General features: G+C 39.6%; 1 protein-coding gene across 4 annotated transcripts in view; it reads left to right on the forward strand.

The window, feature by feature from the left end:
* The window catches only part of ZBBX (zinc finger B-box domain containing), a 167313-nt gene that overhangs the window by 20536 nt on the left and 119175 nt on the right, over nucleotides 1-27602 (forward strand). For all 4 annotated transcript variants that reach the window (XM_069973831.1, XM_069973833.1, XM_069973832.1 and 1 more), the window contains exons 2-7: nucleotides 2945-3050; nucleotides 6951-7064; nucleotides 8858-8930; nucleotides 15026-15074; nucleotides 17597-17706; nucleotides 20874-20969. In XM_069973831.1, the coding sequence (XP_069829932.1) occupies nucleotides 2986-3050; nucleotides 6951-7064; nucleotides 8858-8930; nucleotides 15026-15074; nucleotides 17597-17706; nucleotides 20874-20969 (507 nt within the window). In that variant the 5' untranslated portion in view covers nucleotides 2945-2985. The remainder of the gene's footprint in view (nucleotides 1-2944; nucleotides 3051-6950; nucleotides 7065-8857; nucleotides 8931-15025; nucleotides 15075-17596; nucleotides 17707-20873; nucleotides 20970-27602) is intronic.

Consider the following 27602-nt stretch of genomic DNA (forward strand, 5'->3'; position numbering starts at 1 on the left):
GCCTGCATTGATGGTAGTGCCAGATTATAGGACAGCAGATGGGGGGATTTTATATTTCTTGCTTCCCTTTAGGATATAGACTTTTTATCACAATCTGCAGTCTACATCCCATTAGCAAACATTAGTTTATAGCTGGCTGACATGCCTTCTGCAGAACAGATGTACTGTAACTCCCCATGTATACCGCCTGTGGAAGGAAGGCACTTACCTGTCATACTATATATGAATGCAGTGACATAGAGACAATGATAAAATGCAGTCAGTGAGAGACCTATGTATTCCTATACATAGGGCTGATACAAAAAAAATAAAATAATAATACCGTGCTGATTTTTCTGGAGGGCTCAAACGCAGTGTGCACAGAGCCATAGAAATCAATAGTATTTGCCACTCCTAAATCATTGTGCTGGTTAGCTAGTGTGTGCACTGTGTCCTATTGTATTACATTGTTTTTTCCTGCATTTTGTAAAGACGCACTTGAAATTAAGAGCATTTTAAAATCCGACAAGTATCCTTGTGCAGAGCTGCGCTCGGGGGTTTATTATACAGTACGATACAAGCTATTTTCAGCTCACCTTTCATGTGAGGACACGGCAGCTGTGAGATTCCTATGCATAAATGATTTACTGGCATTTTATTTCGTCTGCCCAGGTTGAGTATGCGATATATCTTGTAATGTGACAGGTAGAATATCAGTGTGTGAATGCAGTCCTGTCTGTTCATACAGGGATCAGTAATAAAGACAGTTCTTACTTCTCTGCTATTATTATGAATGGGGAGTCACAGTAAGGTTTTCTGTTGATAGTCCTCTGTCAGTAGGTTTGGGTTGTGTGGTAAGAGCAGCATCCTTTCTGCATGTATAGAATGTACAATGTGAAAGGTAAATGCCCTAATAGTGATTTGTTTGTTCATCAGATGGCGTCCTATTATGTTTCTTATGGCCAGAGTATATTAGTATACTACAATAATGTAGACTGCACTATTTCCTTAAAAAAATGTATCAGCCTATGCTCTCTGTATAGCATCTGTCACTGGCATCTGTTTAACCAATATAGATACATTTTTCAATGACATATCTATTAAACTGATGTGATTGGAGCCTATAGGTGACCAGTTTGTAAATGCATGCTTAACATTGGCATCTGTTGCCCTTAGGCTAGAATGGCATGCAATTCAGAGATACATTATGAAAAAGCTTTCTGTGTATCTGTTAATGGATCCTGTATTAATCTGTGGGCAGCGGATGCCAATGCACCTGTCACAGCTTATGTTCAACATATACATTGGGAGCGTTTACCAGTGTATACATTTAATATAGCACAATATGAACCCAGCCATAAGGTGCGTTCATGCCAAAAACATACGAGGCGCAAATACATCAGCAGAATGTCAAAATGGGTGCTGACGAATCTGTGTGCATAGAGGCACAGGACACATTTATTTCAGTGAACAACCAAAAGTAAAAAGGAAACAGGTATAAAAAAAATAGCAATATACTGTACTTTATTTAGACAAAAAAAACTCCAAAAGTTTAAAAAACACTTAAAACATAAACCAAAACTCCACCCCTGGCTCAAGTACAGCACAGTGTGTCACCACTCACCCCCTACTGGTACAAAGGGGGACACATAGCAGTATCATTATTGCAAATGTCCACCAATAATTACGTATATCTGTAAAAAAAAAACCCCATATACAAGAAAGATAAGCTACATGGTCAAAACTAAAGTGCATCAAATAACAAATAAAGTGCAAGTGCAACCGATCCACAAGGCAAGACAACTGGGTCAACAAAGATTAAACAGGTAGAAAGGCAACATGGCGAGTGCTCACTGGGATGAGTGGAGGAGAGGATCGTAATTGTGATAGTAACGAATGACTTTTATCCATGTATTATGGTGAATGATTTCAGGTCTTTCCCAAAAGTGCTGGATTGCAATATGAATATGAATGAAAAATCGCTTTGTCTAATAGGATCCTAACTGGTTGCTAACTTTTGATGTTGGGAATTCCCTCTTAATTAAAAATGAAAACCCCTTTAGAACTGTGGAACATGGCTTTATCGAGCATGTGTATGACATGATTGCAAAATGCATCACCTGTGTTCTCTGTAAGATTGAGGCAATCTGCAGTGCGTAACATCTTATGTATGTGTTCTCCCCTAAAACTATTAATGCTAATAGAGAATTTAAAGTTACACAAAGCTCCACATTGTGTGTTACACTCCATTCACCCTAGCAAAATGCTTATAGCCAGTCAGACATTAGTGTAGGTCAGTACATGTTTTTTTTTTCTTACCTAAAGGGAATCTGTCAGCTGCAATTCACATTCCAAACTGCTGCCACTGTTAGATAGCTGTTAGGTCACAGAAACATATATATCAACATATATATAATATATATATATATATATATATATATATATATATATCTGTCTGTGATTCCAGAACGTAGAAAAATGCTTTTAAGTGAGTAAGTATAGGCATCCAAGTGTCAATAAAGCAGGGAGGGGGGGGGGAGAGGAGGCATTCGAGCTTGCAGCAGATCAGAAGCTTGGAAACGCCTCTTAGACCAGAGAATAAAAGCATATCTCTACATCCTGGAAGCTCAGCTGGATATATGAAAGGTACCATGTGTTCTAAGACCATCTAACAGTGTCAGCAGTTTGGAGCATAAATTACAGCTGACAGATTCCCTTTAAAGCTATGGGAACTTTCCACACATACATAAATACTTAATTCATTACACTACATTGCTTTTAGCATGCATTGCTGGTGTACAAACTAACACCTTCTGTATGACAATGTGTGACACAATACGATCTTAGATAGTACCAGTTACTTGTATGCCATATCTAGCCACAAGTGACACAGGGGGATATATCTGAATACTGTTTTGTATGAATAACCTACAGAGTTACAATTATTCTTCTGTTCCTTTGTCAGATTCCCTTTTAGTCTCCGAAGAAGCGATTTCTGCAGCAAGCATGAGCAGCGATTTTGTTGTACTTCCTCCTGCAAAGAGTGGAAACTCTGTCAGATTAAAAGCCAAGTGAGTACAATACCTGCAATGATATTCTGCAAGCTGGTTGTGGATTCTAGGAAAATGAGAAGGTCTGACTATTCTGTTAAACATTACAGTAAATTACATGGGTGAATACTACGAGATTCTAGTATGCAGGTTTAAACCAAGAGTATTTTATTTCTAGAAAATTCTGCTTTCTGTTGACAATGACATCATGGCTGCTGCTTTTACATGATCCAGTATGGATGTGTTGGATCATTAGGCTTCATTTTCATATTGGACCTTGTTGGATCTCATTGATATACAGCTTTTAGTTATTATAGAAAAGAGCGGCATGATTTTGTTTCAAGAGAAAAGCAACCTATGTGGATAAGTACATCAGCTGTGAATTAAAATGCAGAGAGTCATACACAGTTGTACAACAGTAGAATGATTATCTGGTGAAGGTTACAAAGAAATAGCCATACACATTTTACTGTGTATTTACATTCATTCAGACCGGCCAAACATGATCAATGACACCGGGCAAAAGGGCAGGAGTCGCTAATACAGTGGCCATTCAGAGTAGATTGATTAAATCCCTTTGACACTGCACATATGATTCTACTTCTGAAAATCTGACAGACCATTTACAGCACACTGCCATTGCTGTGGACAGATATCTTTTTGTAATGGATTTTTACAATGTTGTGTCAGATTTCCAGTAATGTGTTTTAATCTGAAATACGTCATTTCATTCTGGAAATCATTAGAGGTCCAAGATCACAGACTTCACAAAAGTGATCTTCTCACATGAACAGAGGATCTAAGAGATTCCTAGTTGAGAAGCAAAAACATAAGTGGCACTCACCAGTCAGGTAAAAAGTGAAGAAGCAAAAGCAAAACCGTAATTGCTCTATGGAGCTCACCTGCTTCCTGTACCTCACTGCTGTTTCATTTGATGGTGCCAAAATAAAAATGTTTTATCTGACTGTTAAGTGCTGCTTTTTCTTATTTTTCAATCGGGACTATTGGGACTATTACGGAGGATTGTTGTGGAGAGCAGAGCACCTCCGAGTGTAGTGGCACATCAGCCACTCAATGCAGATTGGGACTTTTCAAGGCCTTTTTTCTTGTGGACCATGATGCTTAGCTGTGCAAGCTTCTACTCCATTGTTCATTAGAATATTTTTGGGGGTTTCCAGTTTAAAGAGACTGGATTAATCTCCCCCTCCCACAAACTATAGTAATAAGTAAATAGCTTAAATCAAATGTCAAATTGGTGGGGTCTTGCTGCTGAGACCCTAAAAAATCAGGAAAATGAGCCAGGAGCTGCACCCCACTGTCAATCATCTCTGTCCAAGTGGCCCTATAGACTTGGAATTGCTAGACAGAGGTTGATGTGAGTCAGGGAGTGCAATGCTATACCACGCTAATTAGCTAATCGGAGGCAGCTGTCAAAGTTGACAGCTGCCTCCAATTACCGGAGGCAACCATTCCCTGGTGTCTAGTGGGGGAGATCGCTCCTCCGGGACATTGTCCCGGAGGAGCGATCTCTGTTACTGATGCCGGCCGGGGACTCGTCCAAGATGGCGCCGTCCCCGGCTCGGCACTCGTTTGTATTAGGCTGCAGCAGCCGGAAGTAAACGAGTGCCTATCTCAGTGATCTTTGCTTTATATCTATACAGCAAAGATCTCAATGAGAGATCAAAGTATATATACTAGAAGTCCCCTAGGGGGGCTTCTAGTATAAGTGTAAAAAAAAATAAAAAATATGTTGTTTATAGTAAAAAGCCCTCTCCCCTAATAAAAGTCTGAATCACCCCCCTTTTCCCAGGTTTTAAATAAAAGTTAACAAATAAATAAATTGAATAAACATGTTTGGTATCGCCGCATGCGTAATCGCCCAAACTATTAATTAATCACATTCATGATCTCGCACGGTAAACGGCGTCAGTGCAAAAAATTCCCAAAGTGCAAAATTGCGCATTTTTGGTTGCATCAAATCCAGAAAAAAATGTAATAAAAAGCGATCAAAAAGTCGTATATGCGCAATCAAGGTACCGATAGAAAGAACACATCATGGCGCAAAAAATTACACCTGACACAGCCCCATAGACCCAAAAATAAAAGCGTTATAAGCCTGGGAATGGAGCGATTTTTAAGGAACGTATATTTGTTAACAATGGTTTGAAGTTTTTATAGGCCATCAGATACAATATAAGTTATACATGTTACATATCGTTTTAATCGTAACGACTTGAGGAACATGCATAACAAGTCAGTTTTACCCCAGGGCGAATGGCGTAAAAACACAGTTCCCCCAAATAACGAAAATGGGCCCCGTCCTTAAGGGGTTAAAGGGGTTGTACACCAGAATTTTTTTTCTTTCAAATCAACTGCTGCCATAAAGTGCCAGAGATTTGTAATTTACTTCTTTTAAAAAATCTCAAGCCTTCCAGTACTTATCAGCTGCTGTATGCCCAGCAGGAAGTTGTATTATTTCCAGTCTGGAGAGCAGGAGAGGTTTTCTATGGGGATTTGTTGCTGCTCTGGACAGTTCCTGACATGGACAGATGAGGCAACCGAGAGCACTGTGTCAGACAGGAAAGAAAACACCACTTCCTGCAGGACACACAGCAGCTGATAAGTACTGGAAGACTTAAGATTTTTTAATAGAAGTGAATTACAAATCTCTGGCACTTTATGGCACCAGTTGATTTGAAAGAAAAAAAATTGGTGTACAAACCCTTTAACTCAATGTAATGTACGAATGTCCCCTACAGTTGCATTATTCCAGGGATCCCTAAAACCACACAACGACTAGCCTGTTTTCTTCTCCTAGCTGCTAAAATTGCTATAGCCACATCTTGGAAGAAGGCAATTATCCCCTTGAAACTGGTTAAGTCTAAACTAAATTGGATCATGGTCAATGACCGCTTACATTCTATTTTGCATGATTGTGAGCATCGCTTTCGCAAAGTGTGGGACCCCTGGATCTCTTACATTGGGGAAGGGGCTACTAGGTAGGGAGAGGCGAAGGCCGCTTATGGTTCTATTTCTATTCCCCCCCCCCTATTATTTTATGTTACTTATTTTTATTTTTATTTAAATTTTTAATTTTTTCTCGTTCACTTGTTGTCTTGTCTTTGTTTATTCCTTGTTGGTCTTTTTATGTACCTAGAGCTTGGTTAGAAGTGTTACGGGGACAGATCGATCCCGGAAAGGGTTGTGGCTCTCCTTTCTCTTTTGCTTTTATAAGTGCCATGACAGATTGTAAAGAGTGATCTCTGTTAACTTTTTGTTCTAATATCAGCCTGGGAGATGCTTAGTTTTATTTTTTGTAACACGCTTCTGCCAATGTACTTTAGTGTTGGCCGTTGTTGGCCTGTTTTCTGATGGTTGGGCTCTGTTCAAATATTGAAAACTAATAAAATTCTTTGAAAACCAAAAATGTAGACAGTGCCCTCATTAGTGGCCCAAAGTCAAACTGAGTAGGTGGCAAAGTGGGTTCACTGGTCATTAGAATCACTTATAATTTATTAATTTAAATCTCTTGCTTAGGAGTCCAGTGGGCAGTCTCACTTAGTGATTGACAACTTCCCAGAATAAGCAGTAGAGGAGGAATGGCTGTCTCTGATCAGGGCAGCCCACTGGACTCCCAAACAGAAATATCGGGGATTTCAATTAATAAGTTCCAAGTTCTAACAAATTTTATCCCTCAAAACTCGATATCAATCTGCACCTGCTTCACTGCTAGCAGACAAGAATGTACTGTGTGTCTAAAGTGACAGACTCCCTTTAGAAATGTTCAAGGCCAAGAGATTCAAATATTCTCATAAACACACATACAAATGTGTTCTGGAACCGTATTCCCATGAACATTACCCGAGCCACCAATACCTTTGCCAGTTGTATTGAATCTCACGGACTGCATTGTTTGTTTAGAAATGTTAGAGAGCTTCGTATGGAAACCTTGCAGTTGGAGAGACATAATCAGGAGATGGAACAGAAGCTGAACCAACTGCGTGAAAGTATGAGCAGAGAGAAGGAAGAAAGAGAGTAAGTAAACCAAGGTTTACTGGTATCTGCTATCACTTATTATGCCATTATAATTTATGAAAAATGTTTTCTGACCATGGTGATGAATTCCTAGCCAGGCTTAAAGCCTTGCCATATGCTGTCAAAAAGTTATTTAGATTTGTAAATTACTTCCGTTTAAAAATACAGTAATTATCAGCTGCTGTATGTCCTGCAAGAGGTGGTGTATTCTTTCCAGTCTGATGAGGTGCTCTCTGCTGCCATCTCTGTCCATGACAGTAACTGTCCAGAGCAGGAAAGGTTTTCTATGCAGATTTACTATTACTCTAGACAGTTCCTGTCACAGACAGAGGTGGCAGCAGAGAGCACTTTGTCAGGCTGGAAAGAGTACACCACTTACCACAGGACATACAGCAGCTGATATGTACTGGAAGACTTGAAATTTTTATATAGGTGGAAATATACAAAAACATATAGGGGGACATGTATGAAAAGGTGTAAATGCCTTTTTTAGGCACAGATGGGGCAAATTTGCGTAAAAATATTTGCTAATGGTATTTTTGTGAATATTGTTTTTTGCCTCTGCCCCATCTGCGCCACCTTTACCAGTGGGGCGGAGAGGGGGTGTTACGGGGGGTGCGGCAGCCTCAAATGGCTAATACAACCAATAGGCAGTAATATGAGGGGGGAAAAATACACAAAGTATGCAGCATCACAAGGACAGAGGGGCTGACAGTAAGGGTGCGTTTACACAGAAAGATTTATCTGGCAGATTTTGGAAGCCAAAGCCAGGAATGGATTTGAAAAAAGGATGGATCCCAGTCTTTCCATTATGACCTGTTCTCTGTTTATAGTCTGTTCCTGGTTTTGGCTTCAAAGAGCTGTCAGATAAATCTGTCTGTGTAAACGCACCATAAGGCACTGGCACGCCTATCACACGTCCCCTGCCACAAACCTGTGAACCAGCAATGGAGGGTCTCAGGTCCACAACCTGACGCACGTTTCGCTTTGACAGCTTCTTCTGTTTTTGTGTACGCTAAAAAAACGAATACGTTTTGATAATTCTTTTAAATCACTTTTTTATAATGGAAGTCAACAGGAAAACAGGTCAAGACGCACACAAATACATCTGTTTTTTGCATAAAACAGAATAAAAACAGACTGCAAAAAACGCAGTGTGAAGTCGGCTAAAACAGGAGAAGTCAGTTTTTTCGCAAAATAAAGCATATAGTTCATCATTTTTACGCGCGTACGCAATTACCGCGGCTGTTTTCTACTGTGTGTGCACTGATGTTCAATTCTCTATAGACTTTAATAGAGCACATTATGACACTGGAAATACAGATGTAAATTTCACTATAAATTACGATCCAATTTTGTTTTTGTTTCACTGTGTGTGAAGTTGTGTTGCTTATTTTTGCAATGTTGGGACCGCTGTGACGTCATTAAACTGCAGGATTCTTGTCAAGTTATCTACATTTGTAGCATCTAAAAACAACTCTCAGAGGCTGCATTTGTACCCAGTACAGTATAAGCAGAGCATTTAAATATATTCCTTTCTATCACACCTATAGGAAATATAATAATAATAATATGTGTGGGGGGGGGGGGGGAGTTGGTTCAAATGGTTGAGTTGGACTTCAGTATATTGCCCTGTGATAGATCCTCAAAGTCAAAATCGATAACTTTCCAGAAACAAAAAAAATATTTTTTTTTATTAATTTCATGATAAATTTTGTTTGAAACTAAAGTACACTCTGATGGTGTTTGTAATGTAACTGCAGAGATTTTAAATGTATGTATTCTTTTTGCAGACGGTCTAATCCATATCACTGGATATCCGGACAATCTGGTAATCCACGACATGATAAAGAAAACATTGGAAAGGTATCACACCCTCATCACAGTATACTGATTACATTAACCTCTCACTGCCATTTAACATGCTTGTACAACAAAAGGACGGGTGGGAGATATGGAGCGCTATGATATTCATCTTTCCGCTAGGGATGTAATCTGTAATAACTCAATCCCTGTTGTTTAATTGTCTAAATATCATTCCCAGGTCTGCCAAGTTAGTTCTTGAATTAATGCTCCCACTGGTGTCACAGGTCATTGTGCAATAAACTGCAATAACAAAGTATTGCAGTGTATTGTACTAGTGATCACACACCCATAATGGAACTTAAAAAGTTTACCTCTTGTTATTGCTCTAAAATATTATTCACCTGTTAATTTCACACTACATCCAGTACGGCCTCTCTGGAGCTCCCACTGGTTTTCTTTACTGGGCTGCAGTGATGATGTGCCTGTGTGTCATATCACCGCTGCAGCTAATCACTAGCCTCCCTAGTCTAGTACTATATATACTGTTAAAGCTACTGATTGGCTGTAGTGGTGAGATGAGTATACAGGTAGTTCTGTAAACAAAGCCGGCAGAGAGGACCAGAGCTAAGGTGCTGGACACAGAGGATTAAAAAGGGAAGAAAAGCTTCTTTTAGAACAGTTACAGTGGCAAGGACATTCTTTTGAAGAAGTCAATACAGTACTGAACAATTGGTGAGAAAAAAAAAATTGATTAAACTAGTACCAATACAAACGACAGCATGCCCTGTAAATAAGCCCATGCATAGGTTGATAAATAAAAACAAAGTGAAAAAATAAAAAATCACCAAAATTGCTGTGATAGGAAAGAGACTTCAACATTCAAGGTTGTGAACAAAGAAAGAAAGAAGAGGCAGGAAGCTCCTGGGACATGAAGGCATGCTTGGGGTATTGGTGTTGTGCTCATTGACTACCATACAAATGGCATGGCCGGCTTCCTTGGCAGAATGCCACTGTTCAGAGGGGTATCTGAAGTATATTTAATCTCAGAATAAGCACAATGAACTGTTTCTTTGCCTTCTTTGTTGCAGCATTCACTGTTAATATTCACTTTTACCGCTGTAAATCAGTATGAATGTCAAAAAATAAATCATCAGTAGAACATGAGGCTCATCACCCTTGTGGCACGCTGTCTATCAGACACTGTCTGTCATAGTCAAGTAGATAACCAGCAGAACACAGGGAGCAGTCAGCTTGCGTGCTGCAGTTTCAGTATGCTGAATAAAATCAAGGAGCCATTTATTGTAATAAGAAGTCTGCAGTTGGAGACTGACAGCTTTGTGCTAGGGATTACTCTCTTCTTTGTATTTCCCTCAATATAATATTTTGTATTGAATCTGGATTGGGGATTTAGAACTCCTCACTGTATAAAAACGCAATGCAATGACCATTAATTATTTGCTGATGGTGCCAATTCAAGAATAACTGCTGAGGGGGGAGGGGGGGGGGTTGGAGGGGGGGAGAGGGGCGGAGGGGGGGAGGGGGGCGGAGGGGGGTGGGGGGATTGGAGGGGGGGGGAGCGAGTGGGGAAGAGAGAGAGAATTTTTGGTTGTGTGGTTTTTTTTTGTTTTTTTTTTTCTTTTTTCTTTCCTCCCCTCCGACAGAAGGTGTTGAATCAACCAGCATATGGGTATAAAGTTAATAGCATGGAATGTTAGGGGGTTGGGGGATAAGAGGAAGAGGTTGGCGGTTTTCCATTATATACAGGGGTACCTACCGGCAGTAGTCTGCTTAATGGAGACACATTTTACAAGAGAAACTTCGCATCAATTGACTAAAAGGTGCTGGTCTGAGCAATACCATTCGGTCTATTCAGGATACTCCAGAGGGGTGACAATCATGATTCATAGGAGTTACAAGTGGGAATTATTTAATCAGCGGGTTGATAAAGAGGGGAGGTTTGTCTTTTTGCATGGTGTATTGAATGGGTTGGAGTGTATGATAGCTGGTGTGTACATTCCTCCCCCCTTTAAACTTACGGTGCTGGAAAAACTCTTTGATTTCGTGAAAGAACATCCTAATTGTCCGCTGGTAGTAGTAGGGGATTATAATATGGTGATTAATGAGATGGTAGATAGAAAGAGGGAAGATGGGAGTCACAGAAGTTTTGGGGTTTCTCCTTTGTGGAGAGTAGTTAATGAATATGGTTTGGTAGATATTTGGAGGGAAAGAAATTATGACAAGAGGGAGTACACTTGTTGGAATAAGACAAATAGGGTTTTCTCCAGAATAGATATGGCATTAGTAAATTCACATATGGTGCACAAAATTAAAAAGATAACGCACTTAGCAAGGGGTTTGTCGGATCACGTGCCGATATTAGTAGAAATTTATACATATAAGGAGAAAGTTTTAAAACCAATAAAAATTCACCCGCACTGGTTAGAGCTTATTGAAAATAAGGTAGAAATTACTAGTGAGTTGAAAGAATTATGGGAAATTAATTTGGGCACTGCCTCACTTCACACTATTTGGGACACAATGAAAGCAATAATTAGGGGGAGATATTTTGGGATCATTAATAAGAAAAAGAAAGAATTTAGAGAAAAGGAAGATAAATTAAAAGAAGGGGTAAGGGAACTGGAGCACAAGTATATCACAAGCACAACACGGGAAATGCGGAAGGAACTAGAGTTGAAGCAGGAAGAGTTGGATGGGTATCTAAAAGAGAAGGCTAGTAATCAGCTGATTTTCTTGGGGGGGAAGAGATATAAAGAATCGGGTTTTCCAAATAAGGGCCTTATGGCGATCATAAGAAACCAGGGGGAGAAAAGGGATATATTATCAATAAGGGGGGTGGATGGGAAGATGGTCTCTAGTCCTCATGAGATTGTGACCCAATTTAAGTTGTTTTTTAAGAACCTATACACATCAGAAGCAAAATATGAAAAGGCAGAGCTTAAGGGATATCTAGGGGAGATACCATTACCCACACTTTCAATAGAACAAAAAGAAAGGTTAGAAACAGCAATAACGGAGAGGGAATTTAGGGAAGCCTTGAGTGGCATTAAAGGAAATACAGCACCAGGGAAGGACGGCATTCCTTATGAGGTGTATAGGTGCCATGGGGAGGCATTAATTAAACCCTTGTGGGAGGTGTTTAATGAGTCCATAGAACAGGGCAGTTTGTCAGATTCCATGAATGAAGCTATTGTCACCCTTATATTAAAGGAGGGGAAGGATAAGACGGAGTTAGAATCATATAGACCAATAAGTCTTATTAATACTGATGTGAAGATTTTCTCTAGAATTCTAGCAAATCGTTTGAAGGAAGTTATGCCCGGTTTAGTACACGAAGATCAGACGGGTTTTATTCCAGGGCGTATGGCCAAATATAATATAAGGCGGGTATATGAAAATATCCAGATGACTGAATCCCCGGGGTCCCACTCCATCCTGTCCTTGGATGCGACAAAAGCATTTGATAGGGTGGAGTGGGACTACTTATGGGAGATCTTAGAGAGATTCGGGTTCGGTCCCCGGTTCATTGGAATGGTTAAATTAATGTACAAATCACCCAAAATGTTTGTAAGAGTGAATGATAGGCTCTCTGAGGGGTTTATAGCAGAAAGAGGTACTAAGCAGGGGTGTCCCCTCTCTCCTCTACTCTTCGCCCTGAGTTTGGAGCCATTGGCGGAGTTGATCAGACAGGATTCTTTGATTGAAGGTTTTGGGGCGAGGGGTGGAGGAGACAGGGTGACGCTATATGCAGATGATATTTTGCTGTTCCTGAAAGAACCTACTGTTTCTTTTCCTAGGGTAATGGAGTTGATTGAGGAGAATGGAAGGTTTTCGGGTCTGCTAGTGAACTGGGGAAAGTCCATTTTGATGCCTCTAAAAGAAAGGAGAAGTGTTGGAGTATTCCCAGTGAGAACTTTGGAAGAGGGGGGGGAATTTCGGTATTTGGGAGTATATGTGTCAAGACAGATTGCTGACTTTAATAGACTGAACTTAGGGAAGGTCCTGAAAGAGTTGGAAGGGAAGGTAAACATCTGGGTAAGGCTACAGTTAAGTAAAGCTGACAGGATAGTACTACTAAGATCTATTTGTTTGCCAAAATTGCTTTTTATTTTTGCAGTAGCACCTATTTGGATAGGGGATAAATTTTTTAGGAGAATCCGGAAATTAGCAAATGACTTAATATGGGGGAGAAGGAGAGTGCGTATCAAATTAGAAAATCTTGCGCTCCCTATGGATAGGGGTGGGTTAGGGGTACCCAATTTTAAGATTTATTATTTGGCATCGCAGCTGGTCTGGTTCCAGAAGCCGCTCAATAGGGGATTTTTTGACTGGATTGGTCAAACAGTTAAAGTGTTGGATCTTGACCTGATACAGAAATAGAGGCAGGGATGCTGGATCAGGAGAGATGGAAGAAGAATTTAATGGTAAAATCTCTGGTTTGTGTATGGAAGGCAATTAAAAAATTGTTGAGAGTAAGGGGACATTTTCCATTTACTTCACTGTGGTATAATTATTATTTGGGGACACAGGACATTAGGATAGGAGAGGAGTTATACGAAAAGGGTATAAGGGTTTTGTTGGATATAATGGTGGATAATAGACTTAAAAAGTGGGAGGAGGTTAGACAGGAATATGCATTATCGGGAAGTTGTTGGTATACATATACCCAGATATATATGGGGATAAAGGGGGGAATGAGAAAGGATGGGGGTAAGGTACAGAGTGAGCGAATGATTGAGAGTATTAGGGACTCCGGCTCCGGGCTAGTGGGAATCTCCTATATTTATAGATACCTTATTGGTGTATCAGAGGGTAGTTCTAAAAGTAAGGATAAATGGGAGGAAGAGATTGGGGAACTGTCTGAATTACAATGGGTGAGAATACTGCGGAATATAAGGGATGTCTCGAAATCATTTAATCATAGAATTGTACAGTATGCGGCTGGGTTCACACTATGTATATTTGAGGCTGTATTTGTGAGGCTGTATAGCAACCAAAACCAGGAGTGGATTGAAAACACAGAAAGGCTCTGTTCACATAATGTTGTAATTGAGTGGATGGCCGTCATTTAATGGCAAATTTTTGCTGTTATTTTAAAACAACGGCTGTTATATTGAAATAATGGCCGTTATTTACTGTTATATGGCGGCCATCCACTCAATTTCAACATTGTGTGAACAGAGCCTTTCTGTGTTTTTAATCCACTCCTGGTTTTGGTTGCTATACAGCCTCACAAATACTGCCTGAAATATACGTAGTGTGAACCCAGCCTAACATTGTACAAAGGTTGTACTGCACCCCCCTATTCTTTGCAAAAATTAGACATGTAAATATCAATAGCTGCCCCAGGTGTGGGAGGAGGGAGGTGGGGTTCCTACACATGGTGTGGTCATGTCAGGAGTTGGGGGGGTTCTGGGAGGCAATCCTGTTAAATATAAAAAATACAATGGGGATGGAGATTCCCAGTAGCCCGGTAGTAACAATATTGGGGGAGGTGTCCTCAATAGAGTCATCTAAAATAATATGGAAGAAAGTTAGTAGGTTCCTGTTTTATGGGCGATTGGTTATAACAAGAAAGTGGATGTCACCCAATGCTCCCTCATACCATGAATGGGAGGGTTGTATGAGAACTTTTGAAAGGTATTATCACAATTGAGGAAGAGGTTGTGTGGTTTTTTTTTTTTTGGTTTTTTTTTCTCTCTCTCTCTTTCTCTATTCTCTGAGGGTGGGGGGGGGTGAAGGGATATGGGTGGGGTGGGAGGGGATGGGTAGAAAATGTCAAATGATTTGTTGACTGTTTTGTCTGGTAGGGTTCTGTTTTTTTTTTTTTTTTTACTGACATATTGGAAAAAATAAAAAAAATTTAAATAAAAAAAAAAAAAGAATAACTGCTGCCACCACATCAAATGCAGAGGGTGCTAGTATGAAGTGCATACATATCATATAGCTCAAGCCAATAATAAGATGGCTACATAGGAAATGGTCTTTATAACGTTTTCCCTCTGTGTCTTTAAACTGGTAAGACTTTTTAAACCTCTTTTGAAATTTTTTATTTATTTTTGAAGAATGAAGTTTGTTTGTTCTATATTGCATTGTCACTTCCCCAAAATATGAGTAATCGTTTGTGGTTATTTTAGGTTTCTGCTGGAAAAATAAGACTGAAAGTCCTCCAAAATCCAATATCAGGTAAAATATAATAACTGGTTTGAAATGAACTGATCCCCTTAAAGTTTACTTTTTTTCCTCCTCCCAATAACTTCTTTATTTTTTCCCATTTGCAGACCTATATGAGGGTATGTTTTTTGTAGGACCACTTGTATTGACACCCTTCATTTTTTATAGTGTGCTGCAAAAACAAGAATAAATATATATTTTTGAGGTGAAATTAGGGGGAGGGGACACAAAAACATCCAACGGTTATTATTATTATTAATATTTTTATTTATTTTCAAATTTGGGTAGGTGGAGTTTTATTGTTACTGTGTTCACAGTGTGGTGGTAAAACTGACATGGATCCTGAGCCCACTCTAAAGCTCTCCATGTATGTAGTAACTATGTCATGTGTGGTCATGTGGTTACCAAATAAGATGGGTAAAGGGATAAATTTGCTTGATGTTAGTCCATCTCTAGAGATTTTTTCACTTTGGACCGTCCATACTTAGATGGGTAATGTGAGAACAAACTGATCACAGAATATTCCCTTGCTGGGATCCCAGTGATAAAAAAAAAAGCATTACAGCGCCCATTCATCAATGTCAATGCATTGTCTTTGTAATGTGGGGCAAGACAGCGGGTCTCCACTCAATAAAAGGGTGCCTGAACACAGTAGGAGAGTAGGAGAAGACCTGTTGCTTTTAGGTACCACATATATGGACAGCATAAACACTGATAACATAGAGAAGTATCATAAATTCTAGGTGGACCCTTTAGTGGTGAGGTCCTTGTGGGATTTACCACAGTTTGTTTATGCAGTGGTAGCTGGTGCGTTCAGTACTTATGTATAACTCTATATACTTATAACTCTATAACACTGTAAGCACTGATGGAATCATACCCTGTAACACTTTCAGCTATCCATCATTAAGTTCAGGTCTGCTTCATTTACCCTGTTTGATCAGAACCTCACCATAGAGCATTATATTCTTACAGGATCCTAAGATGTACATCAGGTATTGGAGACAAGCAATTTCTTCAGCTCTGATTTATTTGAGGTGCATTGTACTATACCATAGTATATAGTTCATCTAGAAAACCTGTCAATGTAGAATTATTACATTCTAGAATTCATAAACTAAGTCCCATAGGTTTAGCTTATAACTCTTTGAAGAAGGGAATATTCTGGTACATGAACAACCAGAGACCAAAATTACAATAATCCAGCAATATAGAAACGAGAGATCCTCTATCAAAGTAGATTCCCAGTAAAATCCATCCTTTATTAAATCACATTTGAAAAGTACATGGGTCACGCAGCCAGATGACTTTTAAAGGGATGAATATTACTGTGAATCATATGCATGCCACCTTATGTACTGGATTCAAGAATAGTATAGTAAGTAGAGGTTGTATCTTACGTAGTTGGGCAGAATAAAGGTATTACGATGACTAAAACTAGACACAAGTTGTTTCCTACACTTGCTGCATCTAGACAAACTGTTGTCTGATTTTATGGCTAGTATAAGTTGGCTTAGTTTACCTCAACATTTTGGGCAACAATTGTGGCACTTCAGGCCATGCCTCCTTTACAGCTAAGCAGGTTTTGTTAAAAGAGGCAACAAAGGGATCTAAAAGCAAATAATAAATATGACGCAAGGCATGTATGCAAATTGTTTGGTGCATATTAACCCATTCTGGCAAATGTGGGATAGTAAATATGCCCATTGTCATCAGCCTACAGTAGAGGTAGTACAGGGACTAGTATGGCAGAAAATAAAATCACTATGGTTCTAGATTACAGAGATACTATTATGTGCATTACTGTACATTGCCGTTACACTATACTGTAATAAAGAAGTCTTCTCTCCTAGAAACACTGTTTTTATGGACCCCATAGATTGATTGTATGATCATATGCATGACACCTTGTGTATCAATTACTGTACATAGCAATGATATCTGGCTGCTATTATTACTGTAGGGGTATAACATTGACATGTACAATTCACTATTGAAATATTAGCATACTACAAATCCTCCCTTGAGACTAATACTGTCTCACTAAGCTATCTTGGTTTATTAAAGTGAAGAGATACTTCCCCTTTAATTGCTGAACAATTAGTGAATGTATGTGGTCACATTACCGTCATCTGTCATCCTCACTGGAGTTTTTAACTAATTCTGTCCTCTAAGTAAATTGGTTCCATATTTCACTTGCAGATATGACTTCCTTCTTCCATTAGTCAGATGTACTGTGATTTATTCCATTTCCATGTGTTGGCCTCTTCTCAATATCCAAACCTGTTAAATTAAACTAATGCATGGCTGCATATGTTGACTAGTGAGTTGTGAAGGAACAAATATTGAATAGTCAAGCTTCCGTTAATCGTACGCTGCACATTGTAGAATAATTTGTGGCTGTGGATTGCCAGTAAGTGACGTGTTTCTGCCAGAATACAGAACACTTAATATATAACAGGTGATAAAGTGCTTTCCTCACTCCTCCTTGCCTTTCCTTTCACTTGACTTGATCTGTGTTGTGCTTTACCTAGAGCCTGAGAAACAGAAGACCATGTCAAGGATTACTAGTATGCCGGCCCCGGAGAAGCCAAAGATCAAGGGCAAAACATGTGGACAGTGTGAAAATAAAAATGCATTACTGGTATGTGGAAATGTTATATTAATGGACAGCGACATCCCTTTAATTCTGCATAATGCAAACAATCCGACCCAACACAGAGTTCCATGAGAATCGGCATTATGTGAGACCAGATCCTGACAACACAGCACAGATAATCTGTTAGGATCCCATTTTCCTTCAGTCCCTATCCACATGGTGGGAATTTGACTGCTGGGATTCGCAGAAAATAATACCGGAATGAATGGGGCCCAAGCGCATCCAGCCTTCTATACATTCTGTATGGGGCTTTCAGGTATAATTGAGCTTAGTGCTTGTCAATGTTTGGATCCCGCATAGACAATGAATGAAACGCTAGATGCACATTTGTAGTTTTCTCTGTTTATTCTGGGGGACATTTCAGCTTTGTTCTATGGATCAGTAGAGGTTCCAGCGGTAACACCCCTTCTTGTGGATAGGTGTTAACATGCCGAGATGGGAATGCCAAATAACCCTTTTTTAGGACTGTCAAGTAATACAAAATATTCAGAGACAGTTAAAGGAGTTATCTCAAGAACAAAATGTATCATACCCATAGGTGACCACTGGGACCACAAATGATCTCGAGATTGTGGGTCCTTTGTTCCCCTAGTGAGTAAAGCGGCAACAGTCTCATACTATAGAAACTGCCAGAGGTAGCTGTTTTGGCATTTGTGGGAATCCCAGCAATCAGCCCCTCGTCATTAGATGTTTATAATGTCTTCTGTGGGTAAGAGATGAGCTTTAATCTTGGGATATTGTGCATTCACACATCATTGAAATGCTGATTTGTGGGAGATTTTGACTTCCCTATTGAAGTTAATAGGTAAAATCCACAACACATCTGCAGCCTTCCAGACGTGTGTGTCAGCACCCTCTGTGTTGGCTATCTGCCCTAACCTCTATGGGTTTTCTTTTACCTTTAAAAAAAAATACATGTTGCTAAATAAATGCATCCATTTAGTGATTTCTAATAGAGCGTTGGTTCCAAAAATCTCAGATCTTTTTGTCCTTGGGCTTTCATCCTGCTTTAAAAATGCAGTTTCCTTAGTATCAAATTTGTCTGTTTGACTTTGCACTGAGAAACACAAAGGCGCCCTTAATGATCTTTTAATGGCATCTACCCAAAGTTATAAGATAGCAGCAGTAATCATATTTCTTTGTATAACGCTAGAATGCCTGGTGCATCTGTCTGTGTCCGCCCGGTACATAGATTTTATTGCTGTTAGACATTGTAATGATAATGAAGTTAACCAGCAGCAGAGTAAATAACAAGAGGAGGTACTTTACTACAGAAGCTGACTTCTAGGTGGATCTTCTATGTTTCTATGCTGGTCATCCTTAACATGTAAGTGTATTATAGATGTACATGATTGTAAGAAGTGTTGTTCTTTCTGTTGTTCCATTACAAGATTGGAGTAAATGATCATTCTGGATGGTTCACAAAGTCACTGCAAAAGCCGCACTGATAGAGATCATGTGTAAGGCCAAAGGTGCACGGATGATTGCTGGTTTTGTGATGAGACTACTAAAATTGCCTATGACCCGGCTTCACTTTCCAGGAACATTTTATACTTTTCAAGTGATGGTCTGAGTTGTGAACGTTATACACATACGCAATGATGGATCAGCCAAAGAGGTCTAAAAAAAAGGCAATTGAGGTCAATTTTAGTAGGTGGATGACAATGCTTGAAACGTATAATTCTGCAGGAGACACTCTTTCAGTAAGGAACAATCTGTGATTTTATTAAATCCTTACAACATAGAACACTGAGGCTCTGCCTTAGAACAAAGGAGTTTTTTCCAGACATATTCAATTGCAGAAAAAAATAGTACAGCAGTTATATGGTTACATAAGTAATATCCACATTACAGTAGTACAAAGAAGAACAAGGGGCTGATTGTTTCACAAGTTTGTCAAGTTTGTGGCCCTTGAGTCTGTAGAACCCCTTAAAAGTCACTGAGACCCCCATAAAACAGTTATACAAGTAACACAGGAACATATTAACTTAAAAAAGAAGGTAATGAAGAAAAAAGTACCCAGATATTATTAGTTATTTTAAAGTGCCCTTGATTCCAGAGCACTATACAAGTGATAAGGGTTAACAAACAGGAACATTACAAAATCAAGAAACAAATTACACGAATAAGGTAAATGTCAGACCGGTACATAAGGAGTGAGGACCCTGCCCGCATGGGCTTAAAAAGGGCAGGGAGACATAAGACAAGTGGGCAGCTAGTCAAAGTGTGGTGCAAGGTTATTGTAGGTTGTAGTCTAATTTATATCGATTTGAGTCTTTTTTACATTAACAGACCGGTGCCAGGGAGCGTGCACGGAATCTGCGGCAAGTGATGGCATCATTTATTAGAAAAACAGCACCACACCTTTTTTTAGTTAGTGTGTGGTATGGCAGCTCAGTTTCATTGTCGTTGTAATACCACATACAACCTGGGGACAAATGTGGTGTTGTTTCTCTGGAAGGCAGCAAATATGTTTTTCTAATTTTGGATAACCATGATAATAGAAATGGAGCAGGAACTTGTTTGTATTGTTAGACCTCCTAAACAGTGTGTAAATTAGTCCTTATCCAGTAATAAGGATAAGGGATTGGATTTGGCAGCGTTGGCATTTCCATTTCACAAATCAATGGGAATCGTAAATATGGGCAAATGGATTAGCTGATTTCGAGACTCAATTTGCCAGCTTCAAGCTTCACAGGTAGAAAATTGATGTGCTCTTCTTTAGCAATGATTTGGGATCTGAGAATGGAGACAATGGTGAATCACTTCCCTCACTTTGCTCATTACTCATCATTAATATAGGCTTTTCAATGTAATTATACATACAATGCAATTGAATCCTAATAGATATTCTAGCAGTACAGAGGCAGGGATGAGCAAGGGGTGCAAACAAAGAGAAGCATGTTACATTGTTATTTGTTAGGCCCTCTATAATGTAATGTTGCTCGCAGACACTGACACTGACATTGCCTTTGCTTATTGTGCTTGCTTGAGGATTGCACTCATTCTCTGCAGCATCTGAACGGAGAATTCTTGATGGTTTAGCTGATTAACTGAAGCTCATTGTATAATTTAACACACGTGCAGAATTCCTAGAATCTGTGGTCAATACAGTAATTTGTTTTTGTTCTATTCAATGCTTTTCACCAAAGATGTGTTTGGAGTGTGGAGAGGATTACTGCACTGCCTGCTTTGCCAGATTCCACCAGAAGGGGGCATTGAAGCTACACAGAACAATGCCCGTACAGGTACTGTCAGAGATGCTGTAGAAACGTACTCTACCATTGCGTATTTGAGGTTTGAAATAAATTTTTCATATTTTTCTTAATGCAAAGATTTGATTATGGAAATGTAGTTGTTTTCTTGTTTGTATTTAGTTATACTAATAAAAACACGAGTGCAGTTTTATTTCTCTCTCGGCATTTTGCTGTAACATTTGGAACGGTTTTGGTGAGATTTAATCATGCATGTATTTCTACATGAGTTACAGAAACATATCATAAATCATTGTATGTATTGTAAAACCACTACATGAGCATGGATTGCGACTTAATGTAAAAGCTGCATATTGATAGCTTGTTCCTAGATTTTTTGTGGACAATTTCCTGTAGAGATGCACCTCGGGGTGTACTATTAAAACCTTTTTTTTTTCTTTTTTTTTTATTTAAATATTGTTTTACTACATTTTTTAGCCAATTTCTTCCACATAGTAATCTCTGGAAAATCTCCCTGGGCATACATGTAAGAGTTCCTAAGGTGGTTGTGTCCTCAAGCCAACCTCTGTTCATATATCTTTTAAGGGTATATAAATGTCACAGATGAGGAGGGGATGGGGATCCCCTCTATGAGCTATAGTGGAGTGCCACCAACACTGGTAAAATGTGTGACCAGATACAAATGTAGGCCATGTTCACACAACGTATGTTTCGTATAAATCACGGCAATTTGCAACAACGGCCATGATTTATACAAACCATACGTTGCCTTTGAATGAATGGAAGCCCGGCTGGAGCATATACACATAGTATACGCTCCAGTCTGGATCCCATCCAGCCGCACAAAAAACTGACATGTCCGTTTTCTGCGGCTAGTGTGGGCGTAAGGAGTCTCACTCAGTTTTTTAATTGTAAGTGGAAAGTAGAGGTATTCTTGTCAGAAGATTATCCACTTGGTAGACAATGATCATAGAAGAAATGCTCGTAATCTTTGATGCAAGTGCTCTTGTGCACAATTTTATTATGGCATAAAGTGTATTCACAGACATAAATTCCGACGTTTCATCAATGCGCGACAGAGCTCCGCCGGATCCGGGTCCCTGCATGGTGTCAACGCGGCCATATTGTCCGGCACTCAACCTTCCCCCGAATCTCCTCGGGCTTCCACATCTCCTGGACGTCCCGTTACCAACCAGCAGACCCTTACTACCGAGACATATACACTGCAGCCAGCCACACAGACCCCTGAAAAAGGTGTCACCACCGAAACGTCGGAATTTATGTCTGTGAATACACTTTATGCCATAATAAAATTGTGCACAAGAGCACTTGCATCAAAGATTACGAGCATTTCTTCTATGATCATTGTCTACCAAGTGGATAATCTTCTGACAAGTTTTCTGCGGCTGCTAGAAGACATGTAAGTTCACACAATGGAGCATGCGGCTTCGGCCGCACGCTCCATTGTGTGCAGTGGTGAGTTTGGATGCGGGTGCACCCGTGTGTGACAGCGTCCAAATTCACCAGAATTCTACACCGGCCTTTCATCAGTAACACCAGCCGTTCTGTGATCCAGCCAGGTCACAGAACGGCTGGTGTTATACTTAGTGTGAACATGGCCTTAACTTGGGATAAAATTTACTGTTATGACTTGGAGAAGCCAATCCTGTATCGATTAGCTAATCGCAAGGCTGGTTTCTGTGTAAAAAGTGTTTTTTTTTTTTTTTATGAAACCTTTGGGGTCCAGAGTTCAAATCCCACCAATGACAACATCTACAAGGAGTGTGTATGTTTTCCCCTTGTTCGTAGGTAGGTGGGGGATTTTGGGCTCAGTGCAGAGCTATGGCTTAGCAGAAAGGGGATGTGGCTTTTTAGGGACGTGGGTTTAGTATAGCCATAATGGCTAGGAAGAACGTTTGGATAAAGTGGAGCAGAAAGTCTGCTCTGACAAACGTATAAACTAAGAGAATAGGAATATATATGAGCACAGGTTTATAATTATACAGAGAAGGAATATATGAGAATCTTTGAGAATAGAAATATATATGGCCAACTACTGTATGTATTATAGAGAATAAGGATGTATATGAGCACAGGTTTATTATAGAGACTAGAGTAATGTATCGGCACAGTTTTATCATTTCAATAGAGATTGGCTGTATATAACATTCCTGATATATATTTGTGGAGGAGTACTTGTGTCATCCAGTCTATCAGTATATAGATCAGATCAGAGCCATTCTTTCATCATGTGATTACTGCATTTATCTAAGTATTTTAAATTCAGATTGGCATTACAATGATTAAACACATAAACTGGATTAACCTTATCATCTCTTCTGGGACCTGCTACATTGCAGCTGTTCCTGAAAGCCAATAGACCTTATGCACTAGGAAAACACTACAGTTAGATAATGTGGGTGAGTTCAGCATGTCCTCCCGGCTTGTCGCCTGCATCAGGAACGTCTGTTGGAACCTAAATAATATATTATCAGTGAGATGCCATATGTAATGTCTTCTTGTTTTTAGTATTTTCTAGTATGGTTTATGTTATAGCTGTTTCTGTAATGCAAGTTGTATGTTATGCTTTAGAGAATATTTTGATATAAGTGAGGATTTTATTTATGTCTAAATCAATATGCAGCATTTTACTAGGAGGAATTGGCAAAAGAAAAAACCTCATTCGTTGCTAAGGATACACTGCCTTAAACCCACACTCTTTTCTTATGATGCTGTCAGACAGGTTTTAACAGACAGTCTGCCTTAATTTAATAAGGGCTGTAGCTTAAATGGTCTCTGTGGTATCAAAGATCTTTTCTACCCAAGATGTAAAGTCTTGGTCACTAGACTTCTCCACACCTCTGCAATCTGCTGTCCACTATCTGTTGTTGGGTGAGATCCCCTGATCCTGCCCTCTGAAATGGAGTACATGATAAAAAATGTGCACCATGGAGGGGTCTCTTCGGGGCTTAGTACCAGCAGTACAGTACTATAGAGGACATGTAGAAAGGGACTGTTGCACTGCTATGCAAGGTGTTCTGCAACCAAAAATAAAAGAAACAACAGCACAGCCAGGAAGTAGTTACTCTATGCACTGAATTGCTGCTGCTGACAAACTAAAGGGAAAGTGAGAGGACATTTTTTAGGACAACAACTGCATCGCCTGCCGAGCGGACCCCAGGACAGATCTTGGATTAAAAGCAGCTATCCGAAAGTACAAGCTGTTTGTGGGGGGCAGATTGTGGGTACAGAGGCGTTTTAAGGTGCCTACTCTGGTGGACTGTCAAACCAGTACTGAACTATGCTTTGACTTCTCATGCAAGCAAACAAAAGATGAAAACACACAACCCCTTCAAAATACTGTGCATACCGACACAGTCATCTTTATTTGTTGCTTAGAACATTTTAGATATTTGTTTTCATTGTTGAATTTTAGATATGGTTAAAAAAGGGTGGCTTGGATTGCCTCTGTAACATGGATGTTGGCATTACTCCCTAGCAACAAACGGAGGGAATTTGTTCTTCCCTCCATTTCTCTTCACCAGAAGTAGAAATCTTTCCAAGTCTTTCTAGTTTAGCTCATATACACTTCTGTGGTGTAGCAATGCCCTCTGTAGATTAAAGATCATGGCAATCGGCCAGTTTCACCTGCAGTGTGTGGCATGTATTTCCAAGCAACTTTGTGAACTTAGCTGCTGCCTTGCAAACATATTGCACGAAAGATTACTGAGCCTTGTAATTGCAATAACAGCAATATTGGCATGCTGCCTAGTGAATGCATTTTGACAAAAAGACGTATTTGTGTAAATGACGGTATGGATTATAAATGACCTTCCTGTGTGTTAACAGTTGGATCTTTAGGCCAAGAAGGACAGTAGGCGATTTGATGTAAGCGGATTACATAATACTTCTCTGGCTCACATGGCACCCGATTCACTGTTCAACATCCTGCTGTTATTCAGTAATGAAGTGTTACTGTAAAATATGATGATCTTGATTTTCATCCAGGTCAGTCTTGCTTATACTCCATTTATAACAGCACAAGCATCAGCTTTCTGAGCAGGGCATTGTCAGGAATGCAGCAGAAGTAACTTTACAAACGCACTTCATTATCTCCAACCTGTTAGTTGAATGTCTTGTAATTTCCAAAGCTGATCATACAGAGACTTGGCAGCCCATCATCCAGCAATCACATAGCTGCGTCGGCTGTCCTGATTAATGGCCAATTAATGTTGATCAATGTTCTGCCTGAAAAGAGAAATGTGGGGAAGACAGTGTTAAAATGTTAATGTTAATGGGCTCTAACTTCAAGGAAATAAATGACATGTGAAAGATTTTTCATACTTTATTTCTGTATTTTTATTGGGAAGAGTTAATTTAAGTGTAGTGGATTGGTTGTCTTTTTGTGCTACATACTGACTTTTAACTAGCTGACTGTCACATAATAGTGTATCCAGTAGACAGTACAGAGGTTGCCATAGCTCCATAGCAGTAGCCAGACCCATCATTATTTTTTTCTTACTTGACTTACATCTGTACTCCATAGAAACCTCCTTGGGTGTTTAAGGACATTAGCACAGTTATGTTTAGATACCACAGTTCTTCATCTGATGCTATCTGTCCACTATCACTATTTTCTAGTAACATCTCTATTTCAGTATGAAGCAGCCAGAGAAATCTGATAAAGTGTCCTATTTGTTAACAAAACTTTTAAAACAGAGACATATCAAACATTTTGATAAATTGTAGTCTGCGTATTTATACCCCCAACAAATATTAAGAGTGAGATGGGAGAAGTGCATGGCTGTGTTCTTCACTCCCTGGCTCTCTGTCCCTTCATCTGATTGCAGGAGACTGCTGCTAATCTGGGAGTAAAGTGCATGGCCATGCGCTTTTTCTAGGTCTTTGTAATCATTTGTGGGGGTCTTTTGACATGTTTTTGTAATATGTTAAAAGTTTTGTTAAGGTTGCAAAAAAAAAAAAAAAAATGTGTATTATTGTAAAATGTTGCATTCTTTTCATTCCTTCTGAGGATTCCCTGGCAAATACCTTAAATAGAAGCCTCTGTGTATTTCACTGTATTAACATAAAGTGCCATACTTCAGGTGCTGCAAGTGAGTGCTGATCTGCGCTTGCTCGTGGTCACAACAGAAAGGTGGTTAGTAACCTAGACTTAAGCCTAGTACAGTTAGGGCCAGAAATATTTGGACAGTGACACAAGTTTTGTTATTTTAGCTGTTTACAAAAATATGTTCAGAAATACAATTATATATATAATATGGGCTGAAAGTGCAGACTCCCAGCTGCAATATGAGAGTTTCCACATCCAAATTGGAGAAAGGGTTTAGGAATCATAGCTCTGTAATGCATAGCCTCCTTTTTTTCAAGGGACCAAAAGTAATTGGACAATGGACTCTAAGGGCTGCAATTAACTCTGAAGGTGTCTCCCTCGTTAACCTGTAATCAATGAAGTAGTTAAAAGGTCTGGGGTTGATTCCAGGTGTGTGGTTTTGCATTTGGAAGCTGTTGCTGTGACCAGACAACATGCGGTCAAAGGAACTTTCAATTGAGGTGAAGCAGAACATCCTGAGGCTGAAAAAAAAGATAAAATCCATCAGAGAGATAGCAGACATGCTTGGAGTAGCAAAATCAACAGTCGGGTACATTCTGAGAAAAAAGGAATTGACTGGTGAGCTTGGGAACTCAAAAAGGCCTGGGCGTCCACAGAAGATAACAGTGGTGGATGATCGCCGCATACTTTCTTTGGTGAAGAAGAACCCGTTCACAACATCAACTGAAGTCCAGAACACTCTCAGGGAAGTAGGTGTATCTGTCTCTAAGTCAACAGTAAAGAGAAGACTCCATGAAAGTAAATACAAAGGGTTCACATCTAGATGCAAACCATTCATCAATTCCAAAAATAGACAGGCCAGAGTTACATTTGCCGAAAAACACCTCAAGAAGCCAGCTCAGTTCTGGAAAAGTATTCTATGGACAGATGAGACAAAGATCAACCTGTACCAGAATGATGGGAAGAAAAAAGTTTGGAGAAGAAAGGGAACGGCACATGATCCAAGGCACACCACATCCTCTGTAAAACATGGTGGAGGCAACGTGATGACATGGGCATGCATGGCTTTCAATGGCACTGGGCCACTTGTGTTTATTGATGACATAACAGCAGACAAGAGTATCCAGATGAATTCTGAAGTGTACCGGGATATGCTTTCAGCCCAGATTCAGCCAAATGCTGCAAAGTTGATCGGACGGCGCTTCATAGTACAAATGGACAATGACCCCCAAGCATAAAGCCAAAGCTACCCAGGAGTTCATGAGTGCAAAAAAGTGGAACATTCTGCAATGGCCAAGTCAATCACCAGATCTTAACCCAATTGAGCATGCATTTCACTTGCTCAGATCCAGACTTAAGACGGAAAGACCCACAAACAAGCAAGACCTGAAGGCTGCGGCTGTAAAGGCCTGGCAAAGCATTAAGAAGGAGGAAACCCAGCGTTTGGTGATGTCCATGGGATCCAGACTTAAGGCAGTGATTGCCTCCAAAGGATTCACAACATTTTGTTTGGGTTATGTTTATTTGTCCAATTACTTTTGAGCTCCTAAAATGTGGAGTGTTTGTAAAGAAATGTGTACAATTCCTACATTTTC

Source organism: Dendropsophus ebraccatus, chromosome 6, assembly GCF_027789765.1.
Source record: "Dendropsophus ebraccatus isolate aDenEbr1 chromosome 6, aDenEbr1.pat, whole genome shotgun sequence".
Classification (NCBI taxonomy): Eukaryota; Metazoa; Chordata; class Amphibia; order Anura; family Hylidae; genus Dendropsophus; species Dendropsophus ebraccatus.